Source organism: Gracilinanus agilis, chromosome 6 (genome assembly GCF_016433145.1).
Source record: "Gracilinanus agilis isolate LMUSP501 chromosome 6, AgileGrace, whole genome shotgun sequence".
Classification (NCBI taxonomy): domain Eukaryota; kingdom Metazoa; phylum Chordata; class Mammalia; order Didelphimorphia; family Didelphidae; genus Gracilinanus; species Gracilinanus agilis.
Window position 1 is genome coordinate 19420011 of NC_058135.1, and position 17563 is coordinate 19437573.

General features: G+C 41.8%; 1 protein-coding gene across 2 annotated transcripts in view; it reads right to left on the minus strand.

The window, feature by feature from the left end:
• COQ2 (coenzyme Q2, polyprenyltransferase) overlaps positions 1-17563 on the minus strand; it is a 41831-nt gene extending 24268 nt beyond the window's left edge. The window contains exons 1-3 of one of the 2 annotated variants that reach the window (XM_044680455.1): positions 17323-17563; positions 6206-6273; positions 726-847 (exon numbers count right to left, since the gene is read on the minus strand). In XM_044680455.1, coding sequence (XP_044536390.1) covers positions 726-847; positions 6206-6273; positions 17323-17557 — 425 coding nt within the window. In that variant the 5' untranslated portion in view covers positions 17558-17563. Of the gene's footprint in view, positions 1-725; positions 848-6205; positions 6373-17322 lie in introns of both variants that reach the window. The other variant, XM_044680454.1, reaches the window with a different exon arrangement.

Here is a 17563-nt window from a genome sequence, read left to right on the forward strand (position 1 = left end):
ATGAGAGTCCTTCTTTTGAGATTGATTCTGTTATTATTTTGTCTAGTTCTTTAAACAATTTCCTTTGAAGTTTCATTGGCATAACACTAAAATTGCATATGAATTTGAATGACAGCAACATTTTTATTATATTGGCACAACTCAATATGAACACTGAACAGCTCTCCAAACATTTAAAGTTTCTTTTTCCTTTCTGCAAAGGGTGCATGGTAGTTATTACTATAAGTCCTGAATATGTCTTGGTAGGTTAACTTCCAGATATTTTATGTGTTCTGTAGTGATTTTAAATTTAATTTCTTCATCTATCTCCTACTTCTGAGTTTTCTATTATACAAAAAAACCTGATATTTGTTAGTTTGTTTTTAATCTTGTTATTTTACTATTCATTGTTTCAATTAGGTTTTTCATTGAATCTCTAGGAGTTTCTAAGTAAACCACATTACCTGCAGAGATAAATCATCACCTCTTTTCCTATGCTTCTTCCTTTGATTGCCTTTTTTCTTGTCTAATTGTTATAGCTTGCATTTCTAACTATATCAAATAACTACAAGGACTATGAAATGCTTTGAGTGTACCTCTCACTTTACCTGAGGTCATTTTCAAGATGAATGATAATGTCTGTGCACTGGCTGTGTGGCAGAAGTAAACCAGTTTTATGTTACAATTTTTTCAAGTTTCAAATTACATGTCTTTCATTAGTATTGGGAAATGCATATGAAATATACCTGTAATAATTCAGACACAGGAGTACACACAGTGCCAAGCTCAGCTGTCCTCCAAGGAAAATCAAGGAATGAAATGTTGAAATATCTCCAGCAGCTATTGGTCGATTTGCTGTCCTTGTAACCTTGGCAAAGAAAAATCAGATTCTTTACAAAAAGCCCCATGCAAAGATAAAAATTAGTATCTGACATATGGCCAAGAACAAGCAATTCAGATTTGAATAAGCTTGGAAAAAACCACAATTAAGAAACCTATCAAAAAATAAATATCACCCCATTCCTCCCTTCTCTACAAAAATCTCTATATAATTTATATACTTAGCTGTTCACTTTATCATCAAAGTATTCAATTCCCACACTGAAAGCAGGAGATAGAAAGTAAATGGATTAAGGATACTGGGGACACTTGGATAATAGGAAGATGGAAGAAATTTAGATAATGCTACTATTATAACAACAAGGTTTTGGAGCAAGGTGTGCAGAAAACTAGCGTTATAATGAATACCCTTGAAAGCGTAAAGATGAGTGAGGAAGATACTGTTCATGTGAGCATGTAAGAGAGGGATTTCTTTTTTTTTTTTTTTAAACCCTTGTACTTCGGTGTATTGTCTCATAGGTGGAAGAGTGGTAAGGGTGGGCAATGGGGGTCAAGTGACTTGCCCAGGGTCACACAGCTGGGAAGTGGCTGAGGCCGGGTTTGAACCTAGGACCTCCTGTCTCTAGGCCTGACTCTCACTCCACTGAGCTACCCACCTGCCCCCCCTTTTTTTTTCTTTTTTTTTTTTCTTTTTAACCCTTGCCTTCCGTCTTGGAGTCAATACTGTGTATTGACTCCAAGGCAGAAGAGTGGGAAGGGTAGGCAATGGGGGTTAAGTGACTTGCTCAGGGTCACACAGCTGGGAAGGGTCTGAGGCCAGATTTGAACCTAGGACCTCCCAAAGAGAGGGATTTCTGAAAGGCTATCTAGGGACAACCTTTGACTAAATCTAAATAAAGTAACCCAACTTTCTACCCAAGGAGTAGTTGCAAAGTGATTGTAAGTATAAAAAGAGGCACAGATGTTGTGTGGGCAAATAGAATTTAACTGTTTTTCTTATACAAAATGAAATTTTTTTAAATTATTCTTCCCAGAATAACCAAAGACATGGAATGTATCTGTTAACATCACTGTTCACTAATCTTTCTTTTCTGAGTTAGCAAATAGCTTATCTGAAGTTGATCAGTTATTATGATCCTCTTGGGTCAAATGCCTAAAATGTCTTGTTTTGTGGTTAAACCCTTTAACTTAAAATAGTAAATGACAATATTCACTGCTTGACATTTCACTTATGTAACATGTATCTCTAGCTAAGTATGAAAAAGAAAAACCATCAAAATGATGGACTTGATTTTCCAAAAGAAAAGGTTTAAAACCAAATAGAATCTGTACTTTAGATACTTATCTCAACATCTGTGGCTTTAATGTTTACTTAATGGCCATATAAGTATAGATAAGATCCATAGGAACCACAAATATACATTCTAATATAAATTTGTTTTCTAATGAATTACAAAAACCAAAGCAAAAACACTCTTCATGATTAATTTTATAATAACCCAAGTTTATACCTAAGAGGGAAAGACATAGTAGTGATGAGTGACTTCTGTTTAGTCAGGCACCTACTGGTTGGCCAAAAACAGAGCAGTTGATAACTCCTTGACCTGCTTTGGTGATAAGGGACTATTCTATTCTGGATTTGATTCTCACTAACTTAGAGGATCTGGTTCCTAAGCTGGAAATGATGGGAACCTTGGAGGAAGAACCCCATTCCATCCTAGTATTTATGATAAAGGAGAGGAGAAATTGTGCATGATCTGATATTCCCTCTGGAACAAAATATAGAGGGAAGCAATTTTAATAAAGAGGAAAATTTGAATTTGTCTGAAGAGAATGATATGAACACGGAGGTAGGATACACCAACCAACTCAGATTTTTAAAAGAAATGTAGAGAGGGCAGCTGGGTAGCTCAGTGGATTGAGAGCCAGGCCTAGAGACAGGAGGTCCTAGGTTCAAATCTGGCCTCAGACACTTCCCAGCTGTGTGACCCTGGGCAAGTCACTTGACCCCCATTGCCCACCCTTACCACTCTTCCACCTATAAGTCAATACACAGTATTGACTCCAAGATGGAAGGTAAGGGCCTTAAAGAAAAAATAAATAATTAAACAAATAAATAAATAAAGAGAAATGTAGAGAAGATGGACAAAAGGTCAGGAAATAGATGATGAATATAAGAACATGATTTGGTCCTTCAAAAAGAGTGGTGAGCAGGATAAAAAAGGGTGTTTTCAGTTACATAGGGAGGATTAAAGAAAAAAAGGACTATTGTTTCGGGTAGATGAGACAATGATATATGCAACTGAGAAGGCAGAGCAAATCAACTATAATAATATTATTTCTGTTTTCTCTGCAAAGGAGAAAGATCTTGACAGAATGGGAATAGTAGAACAAAAATGGGTAATGGAATAATAATGCCCAGGCTACGTAAGGTAATAGTAACATAACAGGTGCCCTGGGCAAAGCTGAGGTACCTGGTCCAGGTGAACTACGATCTCAGGACCTGAAAGAACTGTGAGGTGAGAGTCACCACCAGTGATATGTGAAGGAATCATGGGAAATAGGAAGGGCGTCAGGAGACAGAGGAGGTCACATGTCCTGATCTTTCAAAAAGTGCAGAGAATAGAGTCCACAAAGCAGGGACTAACAAGCCTGATTTCAATTTTGGGGAAGATTTGAGAAAGGATTGTGAAAGATGGTTGGCGGCTCTGTAGGAAGTGATTACAAAGAACCAACATGGCTTCACTGAGAACAAGTCACATCAGACTAATCCTGTGAATTATCTTGATATGCTAGAGTTGTCCCGTAGGGTGCTGAAGATGTGTAAGGCTATTTACAGAGCAACCAGAGTGACTTAGAAAATCTGATAATCATTGGGAGAATGATCATGAGTAAACCAAGCTGAAGTAACCATGGAAATGGGGGGGAAGGGGAGCCACGTAGCTAATTTTAGGTCTCCTGTTCTGCTTTAACCTTGCCCCTTAACGACTGGACACCTGGCTTTAAGTCTTTTAAGGCAGATCAGCACCACATGTACATATATGTCCTTGCTTAATAAAGATTATTTTGGCTTTAAAAGCATCATAGTTCTCAGATATCTTCCTGTTCTGGGAAAGTGAGAGGTGTCAATGGTTCTATCAAGGCACCCTAGGTATTTGCTCCTGCATGGGGGAAAGAGAATCCTAAATTCTATAGAATTTGTGCCTCATTTTACAACAGGATTACTAAACTCAGATGAGGGGAATTTAGGATGTATAATTTACATAGATTTTAGCAAAGCTAAAATAAGTAAGTTGTTCAGACTATTTTTTAAAAACTCTTACCTTCCATCTTAAAACTAATACTAAGGCAGAAGAGCAATAAAGGCTAGGCAATGAGGGGTTAATTGGCTTGCCCAAGGTCACGCAGCTAGGAAGTGTCTGAGTCATATTTGAACCCAGGACCTTCTGACTCCAGGCCTGGCTCTCAATCTACTGAGCCACCTAGCTTCTCCCTCCCATCCCTGGTACCTCCACTTATTCTTGTAAAGAAGATGAAGAGTATGTATTAGACTAGTGGCATCAAACTTAAACACAAAGAGATTGTGCCGTCCTCATTCTGACTTAGAAAAGCATACACTAAGATTACCTAGGCCCGTGATGGTGAACCTATGGCGCATGCAGCGCCCTGGCTTGGCAGGCTGGGCGCCTGACCCCACCCCCGAATGCAGTAGGTGGAGCATTCTAGCCTGTCTCCGTCATGCCAGGGGCTGAGCATGCGCAGCCACACTGCCTCCTGCCCCAAAGCAGCCATCTGTGCTGGCTGCACCCCTCCAACCCTGCCCCAAACGCAAAGGGAGGGTATGGGGCATGGGAGCTCAGCCCCAACGCAGGGGTGGGTGGGGCAGTGCGTGCAGCTGGGGGCGGGGCATGGCACCTGATAGCGGTGGGCACGGGCATGCAGTTTGAGGAGGGGGTGGGGCATGATATAGGGTCCCCCAAAGCTTTGCCATTATCGACCTAGGTTATAGTGAATTTTTGTCCATTTTGTCAAACATTTCCCAATTGCATTATAATCGTGAAGCTGGCCCCTGGCTGTGAGTCTGCAGCCTCTGGGTTAGGAAAGAATATAATGAGATGAATCCAGTGGCGGCTGGATTAGCAGAAGGGTCAGGAGGTGTGCGCTTTCCCCTGTGGCGAAGGTTAACTTCCTCAGTAACCCGGATAAAGGCACAGATAACAGAATGTGGAGGATGCCAAGCTGGAAGGGGGTGCTGGCATACTGGCTGATAAAGTCAGCCTCCAAAAGTTCCTGAAAGATTACAGCACCGGCGTGAATCCAATAGGGTGGAACAAACAAACGTAAGGTCTCTTGGGCACGGAGAAATAGAAACTCGGCCAATATAAGACAGGGAGACAAAGCTAGAAGGCAGCTCTTCCGAAAAGGGTCTGGGGGCTTAGTAGTCCTCGGACTCGATAGGAATCTGCCGCGTGACCCGGCAGCCAGAAAACCAAACTCGATCTTGGGCCGCAGCGCCCGGGGACAGGGCGGTGAGAGTCCCCATCAGACCTCGCGGGGTATCTGTGCCGCGGTGAGCACCCCTGTGAGGAGCTGAAGAGCCTGTGCAGAGGAGGGCAACCGGGATGGGTTACAAGGACCAGCGAAGGGCCTTCAAATGTTTTGTAAGGCGAGAAGACTCAAAGGGACATGGCAGCGGTGTGCAGGCTGGAGTCTGCATTTATTTCACTGTTTCCCCAGGCCTGAATGTACCCTCTTCCTCGGCTCCATCTCCCAGAATTCCTCTCTTCCTTCCAGAGTCAGCTCAAATACCACCTTCTTTGGAAAAGCTTTTTCTGTCCCTCAAACTCAACAGTCCACAACCTTTTTGGCCCCGAGAGCCATAAATGCCCGCAGAAGGAGGAGGATGGAGGCGGAAGGCGCTGGTATATGGGGCGGGGCTGAAGGGCCCCCTGGGGCACCTCCTGAGGCTCTGCAGGGACTGGCCGGCTGGTAGGGAGGTTGAGCCAGGTATGGCTCGAGAGCCATATATTGCCGACCCCTGGTCTAACGGCTGCTGCCTTTCCTTCCAAATTGCCTTGGATTTAACTCCCTTGCATTTCTTCTCTTTATACTGGTATATGTTCTCCTGAAACATCCACCTCGGACAATTAAATGGCCGAAATGCCCATTTCTCCCCTTGCCTTTGGGAAAACAGAGCCCATGCATACTAAGGGACTTGGCTTCTCACAAGGGGTTTCCTCAGGTGCCCCAGGAGGAGACTAGCACTTGGAGTACCCATTCTGCGGGGTTTGTTATGGTCCTGAAACAACATTCCACAGGCAAACTGCTTTGTAACTTAACTTAGAAAATTTAAGTTATTTTTAACATGGAGGAAGCCTTTCTTTACCTTTTTATCATATTCCTGATCCCACATGTCATTAATTGTACAGCCGGCTCCCCGCATCAGAACTGCGCCTGTACCAAAAAGGGACAACATAGACCAGTCTGGAAAACAGCCTGGCTCTGCTGCCAAGCCAATACTCCAGGTACATGGCAAATACAGCAGCCAGGTTCCTAAAACAAATTAGAGAGGCAAACATTACAAATGAAAATGAGTAGCTATATTATTCTGCTGCTTTGCATGGCCTGTGATTTCAATGCTATGGATACTCCCTCTATTATAGTAGCAGAAACACTTCTAGAACTATATCAAATAATACTAGTCTCAAAGGACGTCATTGCTTTAACTCTGGTCTTCTTAGAAGGGTGTCTAGTACTTCTGTTACAAATAATGATGGGCAGCTAGGTAGCACAGCAGAATGGAGTGGCAGGTCTAGAGATAGGAGGTCCTGGGTTCAAATTTGACCTCAGCCCCTTCCTAGCTATGTGACCCTGGGCATGTCACTTAACCCCAATTGTCTTAGTCCTTGCCAGTCATCTGCCTTTCTAAGGCAGAAGGTAAGGTTTCAAACATTAAAAAAGCCAACTCTTAGCAGTAGGCAGATACCATTTGTCATAATTAGGAAAAGTCTATTTAAGTTATGTTGAATAATTTCCTTTTTTAACATAAATGCATGATTTATTGTAGGAGTTTTCTCCTTTGTTGATATAATCATATGGTTTGTATATTTTTTGTCATCAATTTGATCAATTACTATTTTTTTAGTTTTCCAAACATAGAAATGCCTGGTATAAATCCAAAGTGGCCACAATAATCTTCTGAATATATTGCTAAACCCTCTTTGTTAATAATTTAGTTGATTCTTTGGTACCACTCTTTATTATGGACCCATATTTTTCTTTCTCAGTTTTCTCCTGGGTTTTCTGAAAGATTTTCCCCTGAAATAATAAAGATTTTATACACATATGAAGAATTCAGAAATTTACTCTAATCTTATTTCCAAGAGGACTTCAAAGACCCTTTAACATCCAAAAGCTACTTCATTGCCTTATCTCTGTTCCCCATTTTATTGTGCCTGAATAATTTGAAATCTGCATTTTACTGGGTCCCCATGCCTGGAATGTACCCTCTTCCTCACCTACACCTTCCAGAATTCCTCTCTTTCTTCCAGAGGTAGCTCAAATACCACCTTCTTTATAGAAGCTAGTTGTCCGACTGCTGCTGCCTTTCCTTCCAAACTGCCTTGGATTTAACTCCCTTGCATTTATTCTCTTTATACTTGTAAATGTACTCCTCTTCTCTAGAATGCAAACTCCTTGTGAAGGGACTGCTTGTAACCTCAGTGCCTAGAACATAGTAGGTGCTTTTTAAGATTGATAAACTTTTCTAAGTCTGTATTTCTCTATGATTTTTTTTACCAGTTTATCTACATTAGGCCAACAAAAAAGAGAGAACAAAGAAAAGAAAAAAATTGCTTTTGGAAAAATAGGAAGAATGAGAAAACAGTGAAGCCTAAAGTTCTGTTTCTATGTGGATTTTATATTCCTACTACTATAAAAAACACTTGTAGAACTTAGTGTTGTATTTCTACCAGCAAAGACCTAATTATACTCTGACTTTCTCAGGCTAAAGAAATCTTTCTCTTGAATAGTATATATAGTTCATATCTTTTCTTTAAGGGGCTAGAGCAAAACTCTCAGTCCTATAAGGATGATATTAGAAAATAAGTATAGTTTTATTAGTATAGAGATAAGAAGTAGAGAAGCTGGCTTGAGAAAGAATTGGAGTTTCAAACAGAGCTGAGAGAGAGTGTTAATTTTAAATGCTGACAGTTTAACCATTTTTTTCTGTGACAGTTACTCTCTCTGGGAGTGGCAGTTGGTCTCTGGCAGCTGACAGAGTCACACACAGGGACTCTCTCTCAGGGCTGGAGGTAACATCTTTGCCTCTCTCTCTCTGTCTGAGGGAAAGACCTGAAGGAGCTTAGTGTTTTGTTTTTCCAACTTGGGAAACACTATTGACTATCTATTGCTGTTTTTATAGATTCATTTAACTCTTCTGCCTTGGAACCAAGACGGAGTTTTAAAAAGGTTTTTTAAAAAAAAGAAATGGTATCCTTTTTATCCATTATCATTAGTAAAAAAATTTTTTATTACATTTTATGATACTCAAATGCTTTATAATCCCAACTCTAAATGACTGAATTGGCCAAAATTTTTAAAAATTTCCTTCTGCTACAGAGAGCCTTCCCTGGTCTCCATGGCAACAAAACCCACCTAGCAGTCACTCCAAGGGTGTACAGAAAAGAGAATTTATAATTATTGGCAAAAGAATTAGACTGGATGACTGCTAAGGGCCTTTATAACTTGTCTATGATTCTATGATTTATCCTTAATAATAATAGTCCACAGCATCATTTATATACTGCTTTGAAATACTTTCTATACAATAATCTGGTGAAATAAATTGCTTAACTTTTATTATCCCCATTTTATGGATTAAAATGCCAAGACTGAAGAGTTAAATGACTATTTCAAAGTTTCATAGCAAGTAAGCCACTTAAATGGAGTTTAAAGTCTAAAGGATTCCTTCTACACAAAACTACTTCTCCTTGAATTGTAGAAAATTCAGAATAAATATTTTTGCTAGATCCTTCACCACAATTTCAGGAGGAGACTTTGGTTGACTGTGGACCTCCCATCTCTAAAAAAGGCTGGACTACCGCAATAGGCTTCTCTGCCCGTATCCAGGCATTCCCTCTCTAATCCAGGCTTTGGACTTTGCTCATCCCAAAGCACTTTCTAACTTATTTTCTCTACATCTCATATTTAATTATGTGTGATAAGTGTGGTGCAACTCTCACTTTTGTGTTTGTAATTCCCTCACCTGGCATATGCCTAGCATATAGCAGACTCTTAGGAGAGGCTTGTTGATTAACTTACAGACTCATTCATTCATTCACTGATTCAATTCATTCATTCATAGAAGCTGGTCACTGCTTGGATCTATTTTGTTTTGTTTTTAGACACAATACCACATGGAGTCAATGTCTGAACTAATAATGTTCCCTTTACTTTTGTCCCTCTCCTCTGGCCCCTGCTACAACCTACACTGCCTCCTCCCTAAAGGTTAGGTGGGCCTCCCAAGCTTCTTTCTCCTCCAGGCACAATTACTCCCATGACACAACAACCCTAGGAAGTGGGTGCTGTTATTATCCTCATTTTACAGATCAGGAAATTGAGGCAGATAGAGATTAAGTGATTTGCCCATAATCACACAGTTAGTCAGTGTTTGAGGTTAGATTTAAACTCAGGTAAACATGTAACTTGTTTTATAGTAACAGTATTTTTTTAAATGCTGTAAATCAGGGGCAACCAGGTGGCACAGTTTGAAATGCCAGGCCTGGAGTCAGAAGGGCTTGTGTTCAAATTTGGCATCAGATACTTCTTTGTTGGGTGACCCTGGGCAAGTCACTCTAGCTTTTTTAATGGATCATTTATAAAAAGCATTTTCACTACTTCCTCAATTTTAGCAGCATATTGAAATACTCTCTTCCCCACATTTTCTTGTAAAAAGTCTTAGCTTTTCATTCTGGAAAATTAGAAGTCTATAATCTCAATGTACAAATCAAAAGGTTTCTTTTCAAGGAATCCATCTCCATCTTGTGGCCTTTTGGCATATCACCCCCTAGAGATTTTTAAAGGAATATTGTATTTTTGCCAGAGAAGAACTTGGAGAAAGTGTCCAAGGAGAAGAGAGTGTTCGACAGCGTCCAATGATACTGGGAAGTCAAAGATGGTAAGGGATGAGCAAAGGACAAAGATGCAAAGGCCAGTCACCTCCGGTCCATTCACCACAATTCCAAGCCTGGCCTGAGGTTTACACTGACAATGATGGGAAGCAGGGACGGAGGAAAAGATCCATCCAGGATGGAAGACAGCAGTGAAGTTCCAGGCCCAGCAAGATGGATGTCACATAGATATGACAGTTCAGGGAACCCTCATTTCCAAACTTGTGATCTCAGATAGAGTGGCAACCCTTTGATTCAATTCAAATCGATAAACACTGACTGCTTGATCAGGCTCCATGCCTGATTATAATGTGCTAATGTAAAAAAAAAAAAAAGTATCACTTCTTGGTTAGCTTTTAATGATGAACCTCTCTGAATAAGAATCATCTCTGGCCTTAAAGCCTTTTCAGCTTGGCAGGATTTATAGGCTTAAGCTGAAGGGCATCTTTAGCTTAGCCCCAGTTCCTGTTGCTGTTCAGTTGTGTCTGACTCTTCATGATTGCATTTGGAGTTTCTTAGTTAAGGGACTGGAGTGGTTTTCCATTTTCTTCTCCAACTCATTTTACAGAGGAGGAAACTGAGCCAAACAGAATTAAGTGACTTGGCCAAGGTCACACAGCTAGTGAGGCCAGATTTTAATTCAGGTCTTCCTCACTCTAGGCCTGACTCCAGGCCCACTGTGCTACCTAGCTATCCCCTGGGGGGTAGGTACTACCTTTCCTGCTACAAATCAGAATTCTTCTATACCTTAGCATCCTATATACTTCTTGTCCCTGTTTTCCCATTAACTGTCCATAGATGATGAACCAACAATGCCTAAGACTCCTTCTCCCTCTCCCTCTCTCCCCTTTTCCTTCCTCTTCTCTCTCCCTCTCCTTCCTTCCCCTCTGTCTCTCTCTTTCCCTGTTTTTCTGTTTCTGTTCTCTCTTTTTTAAAGGATCACGAGAAAGAAGAGTTAGCTTTAGTCTCATAAAACTTTAGTAGGCCTGAAGGTATAACTTTTAGACAAGAAGGATTTCAGTTTAAAAAAAAAAAGGAAAATAACTTTCTATAAGTAAGTACTGTCTTGGTTATCTTTTTTTTAAAACTTAGCACAGAGGGGCAGCTGGGTAGCTCAGTGGATTGAGAGCCAGGCCTAGAGACGGGAGAGGTCCTAGGTTCAAATCTGGCCTCGGACACTTCCTAGCTGTGTGACCCTGGGCAAGTCACTTAACCCCCATTGCCTAGCCCTGTAACAAATAAAAAAATTAATATAGAAGGACATATATAAAAGATATTAGGGTTTAAAAAAAAACTTAGCACAGAGTCTGGCACATAATATTATAATATAATAATGCTTGTTCCCCAAAGGCAAGCCAGCCTTTGTTTGTTTGATTCTGGGACCAAACTGCACATTTGAGAGTGTCTTTCCAAGGTATGGGGGAGCTCTATGGCTCTATAAGTTGCCCATCTAACTGCATGTCACAACCTGAACAAATGGCATTCATTGTATATTTGTTTTTTCCTATAAGGATAGTGTGGTCAAATCTATAATTAATTAGTCTATCCTGATACTCAATTTTTGTACACCAATGGGGCAAGAGGAATGTCAGTACAATACATCTTGCCAATACAAGCCTAGACCATTTAACAAATCCAAAACTGGGTCAAGGATGTGGCCCAATTAGAGATAAACATGGCCCTGCCACAACCTGTAGACTTGATATATATCTCCAAGTCACACAATATGCTGAAAGGGGCAGGATTTAGTCTGGAAACTATAGACTGCCTGGCTTCTGACACTTCCTATTTGTGTGATCCTGAGCAAGTCACTTAACCCCAACTGTCTAACTTTTACTGCTTTTCTGCTCTGGAACCAATAATTAGTATTGATTCTAAGATGGAAGGGAAGGGTTTAAAAACAAAACAAAACAAGAACCATGGGCTGCCAATTCCTACTTAGCCTCACAATTATTCTGCCCCTGATTTCCATGCTAGAAGATATTCATTACAGTCTTCAAAAGCAATTTTTTATATAAAGAGTCAGGCAGGAACTAAGGGAGAGTCCCCGCTAGTGATAGGCATGAGGTACCATCCTGAGCAGCAAACACAGACCAACTGAGTGGACAGAGCTAGAGCCAGAGCCATGGCTGAGTTGGAGGTAGGTCACCTGCACCCTGGTCCAGCAGGCTGGCTGGGTATCTGAAGCTGCCTTCTGCCAGAGTCCAAGGAGCCCCTGGAAGATTTCACGTTCTGGGAAATCCTTCTTCCGAGAGGACTTGTTCAAAAGAATAGAATGGATCCTAGGAGAGAGAATGCAGCAAAGAGGTTTGAAAAGCACTAAAAAAAAGAAAAAAAAAGCCTGGGAAAGGCCACCCAAGAATATTTTTCATTGAAGATCTTGTTGTGAAGTATCAGTATAAAGAAAGACAGCACCCCAAGTTTGAGATGCCCTTGGGGGAGAGCCAAAGGAAGGCTCTTCTCCTGAATCAGTGGTCCTTGAACAAGCAGCAAGAAGCTGTCAAACAGAGTGAAGATGACAGTAAAGAAGAGGATGAACAACTGCTTTGCTGCTGCACCCTAAGGGCCATATGACCTATCTGACTTATACAGGTAGGTGACCCAGTGGATAGGTCCTGGATTTAGAAGTCCTGAGTTCAGATCTGGTTGTAAACATTAAACCAGAGTTGTGACCCTGGGCAAGTCACTTAACCGCCATCTGCCTCAGTTTCCTCATCTGTAAAATGCAGATGATGACAGCATCTTCCTCACTAGGTTGTTGTGAAGATCAATAATATTTCTAAAGTGCTTAGTATAGTGCTTGGCACACAGCATATAAATCTAACAATGTTAGTTAACTATTATTGTTTTTATGCATTGTCTGCTAGAATGTGAGCCCCTTGAAAGCAGGGCCTATTTTACTTTTCTGTTTGTATCTCTGGTGCTTACCACAGTTCTTTCATAGAATAAGCCCTTAATAATGAATATTTCATTCATCTATAATTAAGTCTATGCTGGATGATCAGGGAGAAGTCCTGCAGGAGGTGTGCCTAGAGTCCAAGAAATTTCATGAGAAATCAGCCATGGGAGATCGCAGCCTTTGAAAGAGAAGGTTCAAGTCCCAGCAAAGCCCTGCCAATAGCCTCCTGAGGAGAAATGCAATTGTATCACCAAAGTTTACATCAAGGTGAAGTTAAAGAAATTGGGCCTGAAGAGATGTTGTGTGTTGCAAGATACGAAATCCATTGAGAACAATGCAACAAAACCAAGGAGGACATCTGTGGAGACTGAGCCTATGAAGTAGATATTCTAAAACTCTTACCAAATTCAAGTCCTCAGCACACCCACAGCATAGCACCTATATCATAACAAGAGCCATCAGGGGAATAAAAAGTCCATCAGACAGGACCTGCACTCCCTTCTGAAGTATTTAGATAAACGGAGGTGGATGGATGTTGCTATCCACCTATCCACTTGTAAGTACCACAGTCCCCTTTAGTGAAGTAAGGCAGATCGGACCTTACCACACTAGGGCCAGAGTGCAAACCAGTCTTTCAAACTGCTTGGTATAACAGTAAATGATTTATTAATTAACAAAGGGTAAGGAGGGAGGATTTAGGAACGAGAATGTCCTAATCTCCGAGTTCCCTCTTCCCTCTATGTCCATTGCAAGATGGAGTCTTCAAGATCTTGAAGCTCCCTATCATTCCCAGCTTCTGGCTAAGTATTCTCAAATCCTCTCTATGCTATCCGAGGGACTCTGGATAACACTTCTTCTCAGTCAGGGTTGATAGAACAGGGAGATCTTCTGTAAGTGTGTTTCTTCTGTGGAAAAGGTACTTCCAAAGGAAATTGAAAGGCTTCCCTTCTCTCACCAACAGGCTGGGTTAGACAGGCTCAGCAGTGAGCAGGCTCCTTCCCCTCTGGCTTCAAGACGAAGAGAGAGAGGCAACCGTGGCACCCTCAAAACTCTCCCTCCTCTCCCCCTGCATTCCAGAATCCTCTCTTCAGAGTTCCTGGCATGTGCCCAAGCTAGCCTCTGCAAGACAATCTTCAACTTCACTTAAACTCATTCTTATTTTCATAATCCTATCTCTACACTTCTGAATGCGTGTTTACTTAGGATCCACAAAAAAAAAAAAAAAAAAAAAAATCCAGGCATTCTGGTATTGGTGTGTTACTGTTCTGGCTCTTCCTAATTATGGGCTATGATAAACTTGAAATAACTGCCACTCAAACCTTTAGAGCCTAAGGTTTAGTCAGAAGAAGTAATGCCCACAAGGAACAACATAAAAAATATACTCTAAAGAAAGGAAAAGGAACAATCATGGGTAATACCCCCATTTCCAAGACAGAACAGTTGTGGTGCCTCTAAGATCATAAACCAATCAGACGGTCACAATGGAGTCAAAGGCTGACAGAAGATGAGACCAGGAGGACAACCAGGAACAGAAAGCCCCTCGAGGAGACTGGCCCAGTTCCCAGCCTATAGAGACACAATGAAACTGACCAAGGGGGGCAGAGGACTAGTAGCAATGGGAGATTTGACTCCCATGATGGGTAAACCCTAAAAAAACTAGGCACCAGAGCTGTATAAAGTATTCCTTTGCACCCTCACAAGGAGGCATCCTGTTGGCCAGAACCAACAATAGTGAAGTTGGTAGAATGGGTTTTTGTAGGTCGGGCTAGTTTCTTTTATAGAGAACAGGAAAACTAGTCTCAAGGTCATCATTAGTTTGTTTTCCCTGGCACCTCAGGCATTTGAAAGATTCAGTCTAAGGAGAACTGGAGGACTTACTACCCTGTGGGTACACCTTCCTTACCTAGCTTGCCATAGTAAATGGGTGGGGAAGGGGAGTAGCTATTTTATCTAAAGAACTATATTTTTAACCTTAGGACTTGTACCCTTTGTCTCATTATTAAATGTGTTTTTATTGCATCTTACAGTTCACCGATGGCTCACTGCATTCTAACTGAGCCTGAATTACTAGACTGACCTGAGATAGGGCTAGCTCAGAATAATGAAGAAAGGGCTCAATGCATGCATCACCTTTAGGGAGATCAATGAATCCTTGGTGGAAGTTCTGGCATCCATCAGCCCAGGCTTCATGCTTTCTGGGCTGCTAGAGATAGGATGCTGCTTGAGTTTTAACAGGTGGGACCTTCAGACCTCCCACCTCTGCAAGGGTCCATGGCTTACCTGAGTGGTGCCACAGGAATGATAATTACCTGTCTTCCAGTGTCTAACAGAACCTCTAAAGATCTGAACTTATCTTCCATCCTATGAACTAACACTCAGGCCTGTCTCCTTTTCGTCTAATGGTAAAAACCAAATAGATTTAGATAGCTTAGCCTTAAAGTCTTTAAATTTCATAAAATCAGAATGCAAGTGAGTTGGTGGGGTGAGATGGCTGTCTGGTTATCAACCCCCTTTTTCTCAATTCTGTGTTTTAATAATATTAACAACTCCCTTCTAGATAAGTCTCTAGTATTCTCATCTGGGAAGGCAGCACTACTGTAGTCAGTTTGGCATCAGAAAGGCCCAGCCTTCCATCCGAGTGGCTGGGGCCAAGATGGGGACTCAAAGCAGAAGGAGTTATTCTATTCCTTGCCCTCAACCTCATCTCAGTAACTCACATTTCCTTAAGTGGAAAATCAAATCAGAATCAACTTCTGAAATCAATTCTCCTTTTCCTTTCAAATGACCCATCAAAACGTCCACCAATTAATTGGCGTTTTGTCCAAAAACAAGGTTCTATTGGGTCTCACTTAAATCGATTCAGCAGCTAGCTTCTCAATAGCAGTTAGCAATGGTTAAATTGAATGGATTCCTCCTTAGTTGGACCCAGAAGGCCAACTCCTTTGGTTTTGCAGGGGTCTCCAAACTTATCCCATTCGTGGAAAGCATTCCAGAGTTCACAATTCCTACACTACCAAATGATAGGGACCAATGTTGAGACACCCCTGTGACCAGAGTTTGCCATCTATGTTTGCCAAACTAATAACTCTGCAAGGATATTCATTTACAGGTGCAGTTCCCCAGGTCTATGGGGATACACCCAGGTGAACCACAATAACAGTGCATATGGGAATTAAGATGTCTGAAAGTCCCAACAAAGAATTATATCCCCTCCTCAAGATGGGTTTATTGAAGAAGCCATGAAAAAGCTGGTTTTAATGCAGCTGGTATAGCCCTATTGTAGGTCTCCATAATGATAGCAGTTAGCATTTATATGGTGCCTTAAGGTTTACAAAACACTTTAAAAATATTATCTCATTTTATCTTCAGCACTATTATTCCCATTTCATAGATGTGGTGAAGATAAAATGGTGAAGTGATTTGCTCAAGACATCTAGTAAATGTCTGAAGCTAGATTTGAATACAGATCTTTTGTGACTCCAGGTCTAATAGTCTATTCACTGTGACATCTAGCCATGGCCTACATAGACACTACCACATGGCCAGGTGAGCCCCTTAGGGTCCAAGGCCTAGACAGAATAAGTAATGCCTAAGAAAATACCCACCTACTCTTAGCACTGTCTCATTTTGTCTCTCTCAACTTTTCAAGAGCCCCAATGATAACTGACTTTTAAAATTAAATCCACTTTCGTGGCATCATTGAAATTCCCTTCATGGTAATGGTAGCCCCTTCCCCTTGGCATCTACCCCACCTGAATTGTCCATTTTCGTTAAGCCTGTAATACCCCCATTTACATTGGCCTGATGAATTCTTCCCCATCCCTTAAACTCAACTCCAATGCCAATTCTCCCAGGAAACCTTCCCTAATCAATTTATTTGACAAAACTGTTGCCTATTACAATTGTATTTGCATTTTATCCCTTTTTTTATTTGAAAAATTTTGTTTAATTTAGAATATTTTTCCATGGTTATATGATTCATGTTCTTTCCTTCCCCCTCCCCCCCCCCCCCCCCCGTTGCTAACGAGCAATTCCACTGGGTTTTACACATTTTATCCCTCTTAAAATAAATTTCCAAGGGGCGGATGCCACGCCCGTTTCAACGTCGTCTTTCAATCTTCGGCAGTGTCTGGGCACATCGCACGTCCTGGATGGACTAATGATGATGACGGACCCGTTTCTAGGGTCTTCTAATCCATCTCTAAATCCTCCCATCTGGTCCATTTCCCACATTTCCAATTTTGCTTGCCGCTTTAAACCTTTCACTCCTCACTAGGGTCCTCTACCCCTACAGTAGCGCCCCTCCCGTAAGGATTGCCCAATCAGAGAACCTGCCTGCGCGCCCGCCACACCCGCCGCAAAACAGCGTCCTTTCCCGTAGGGCTACCCAATTACATCACCCGCCCGCGTGCCCGCCCCGCCCCTTGGACTCACCGATGGGTTTGTCCAGCCTCATAAGGCGCAGATAGGGCTGAAGAGGGCGGGGTGCCGAGTCCACGATGGCAGCCGCCGACAGGCTCAGCGGGCGCCCGCGGCTGGGCCCTGAGAGGGGCGGGGGCGGGCAGCTGGGGCTCGAAGTGGCAGCACAGGCCCCCAAAATGATGGGTACCCGCTGCCGCAACCCCGGCAGAAGACCCCGAGCTAGGACCAGGCGGCCCGAGACCATCATGGCTCG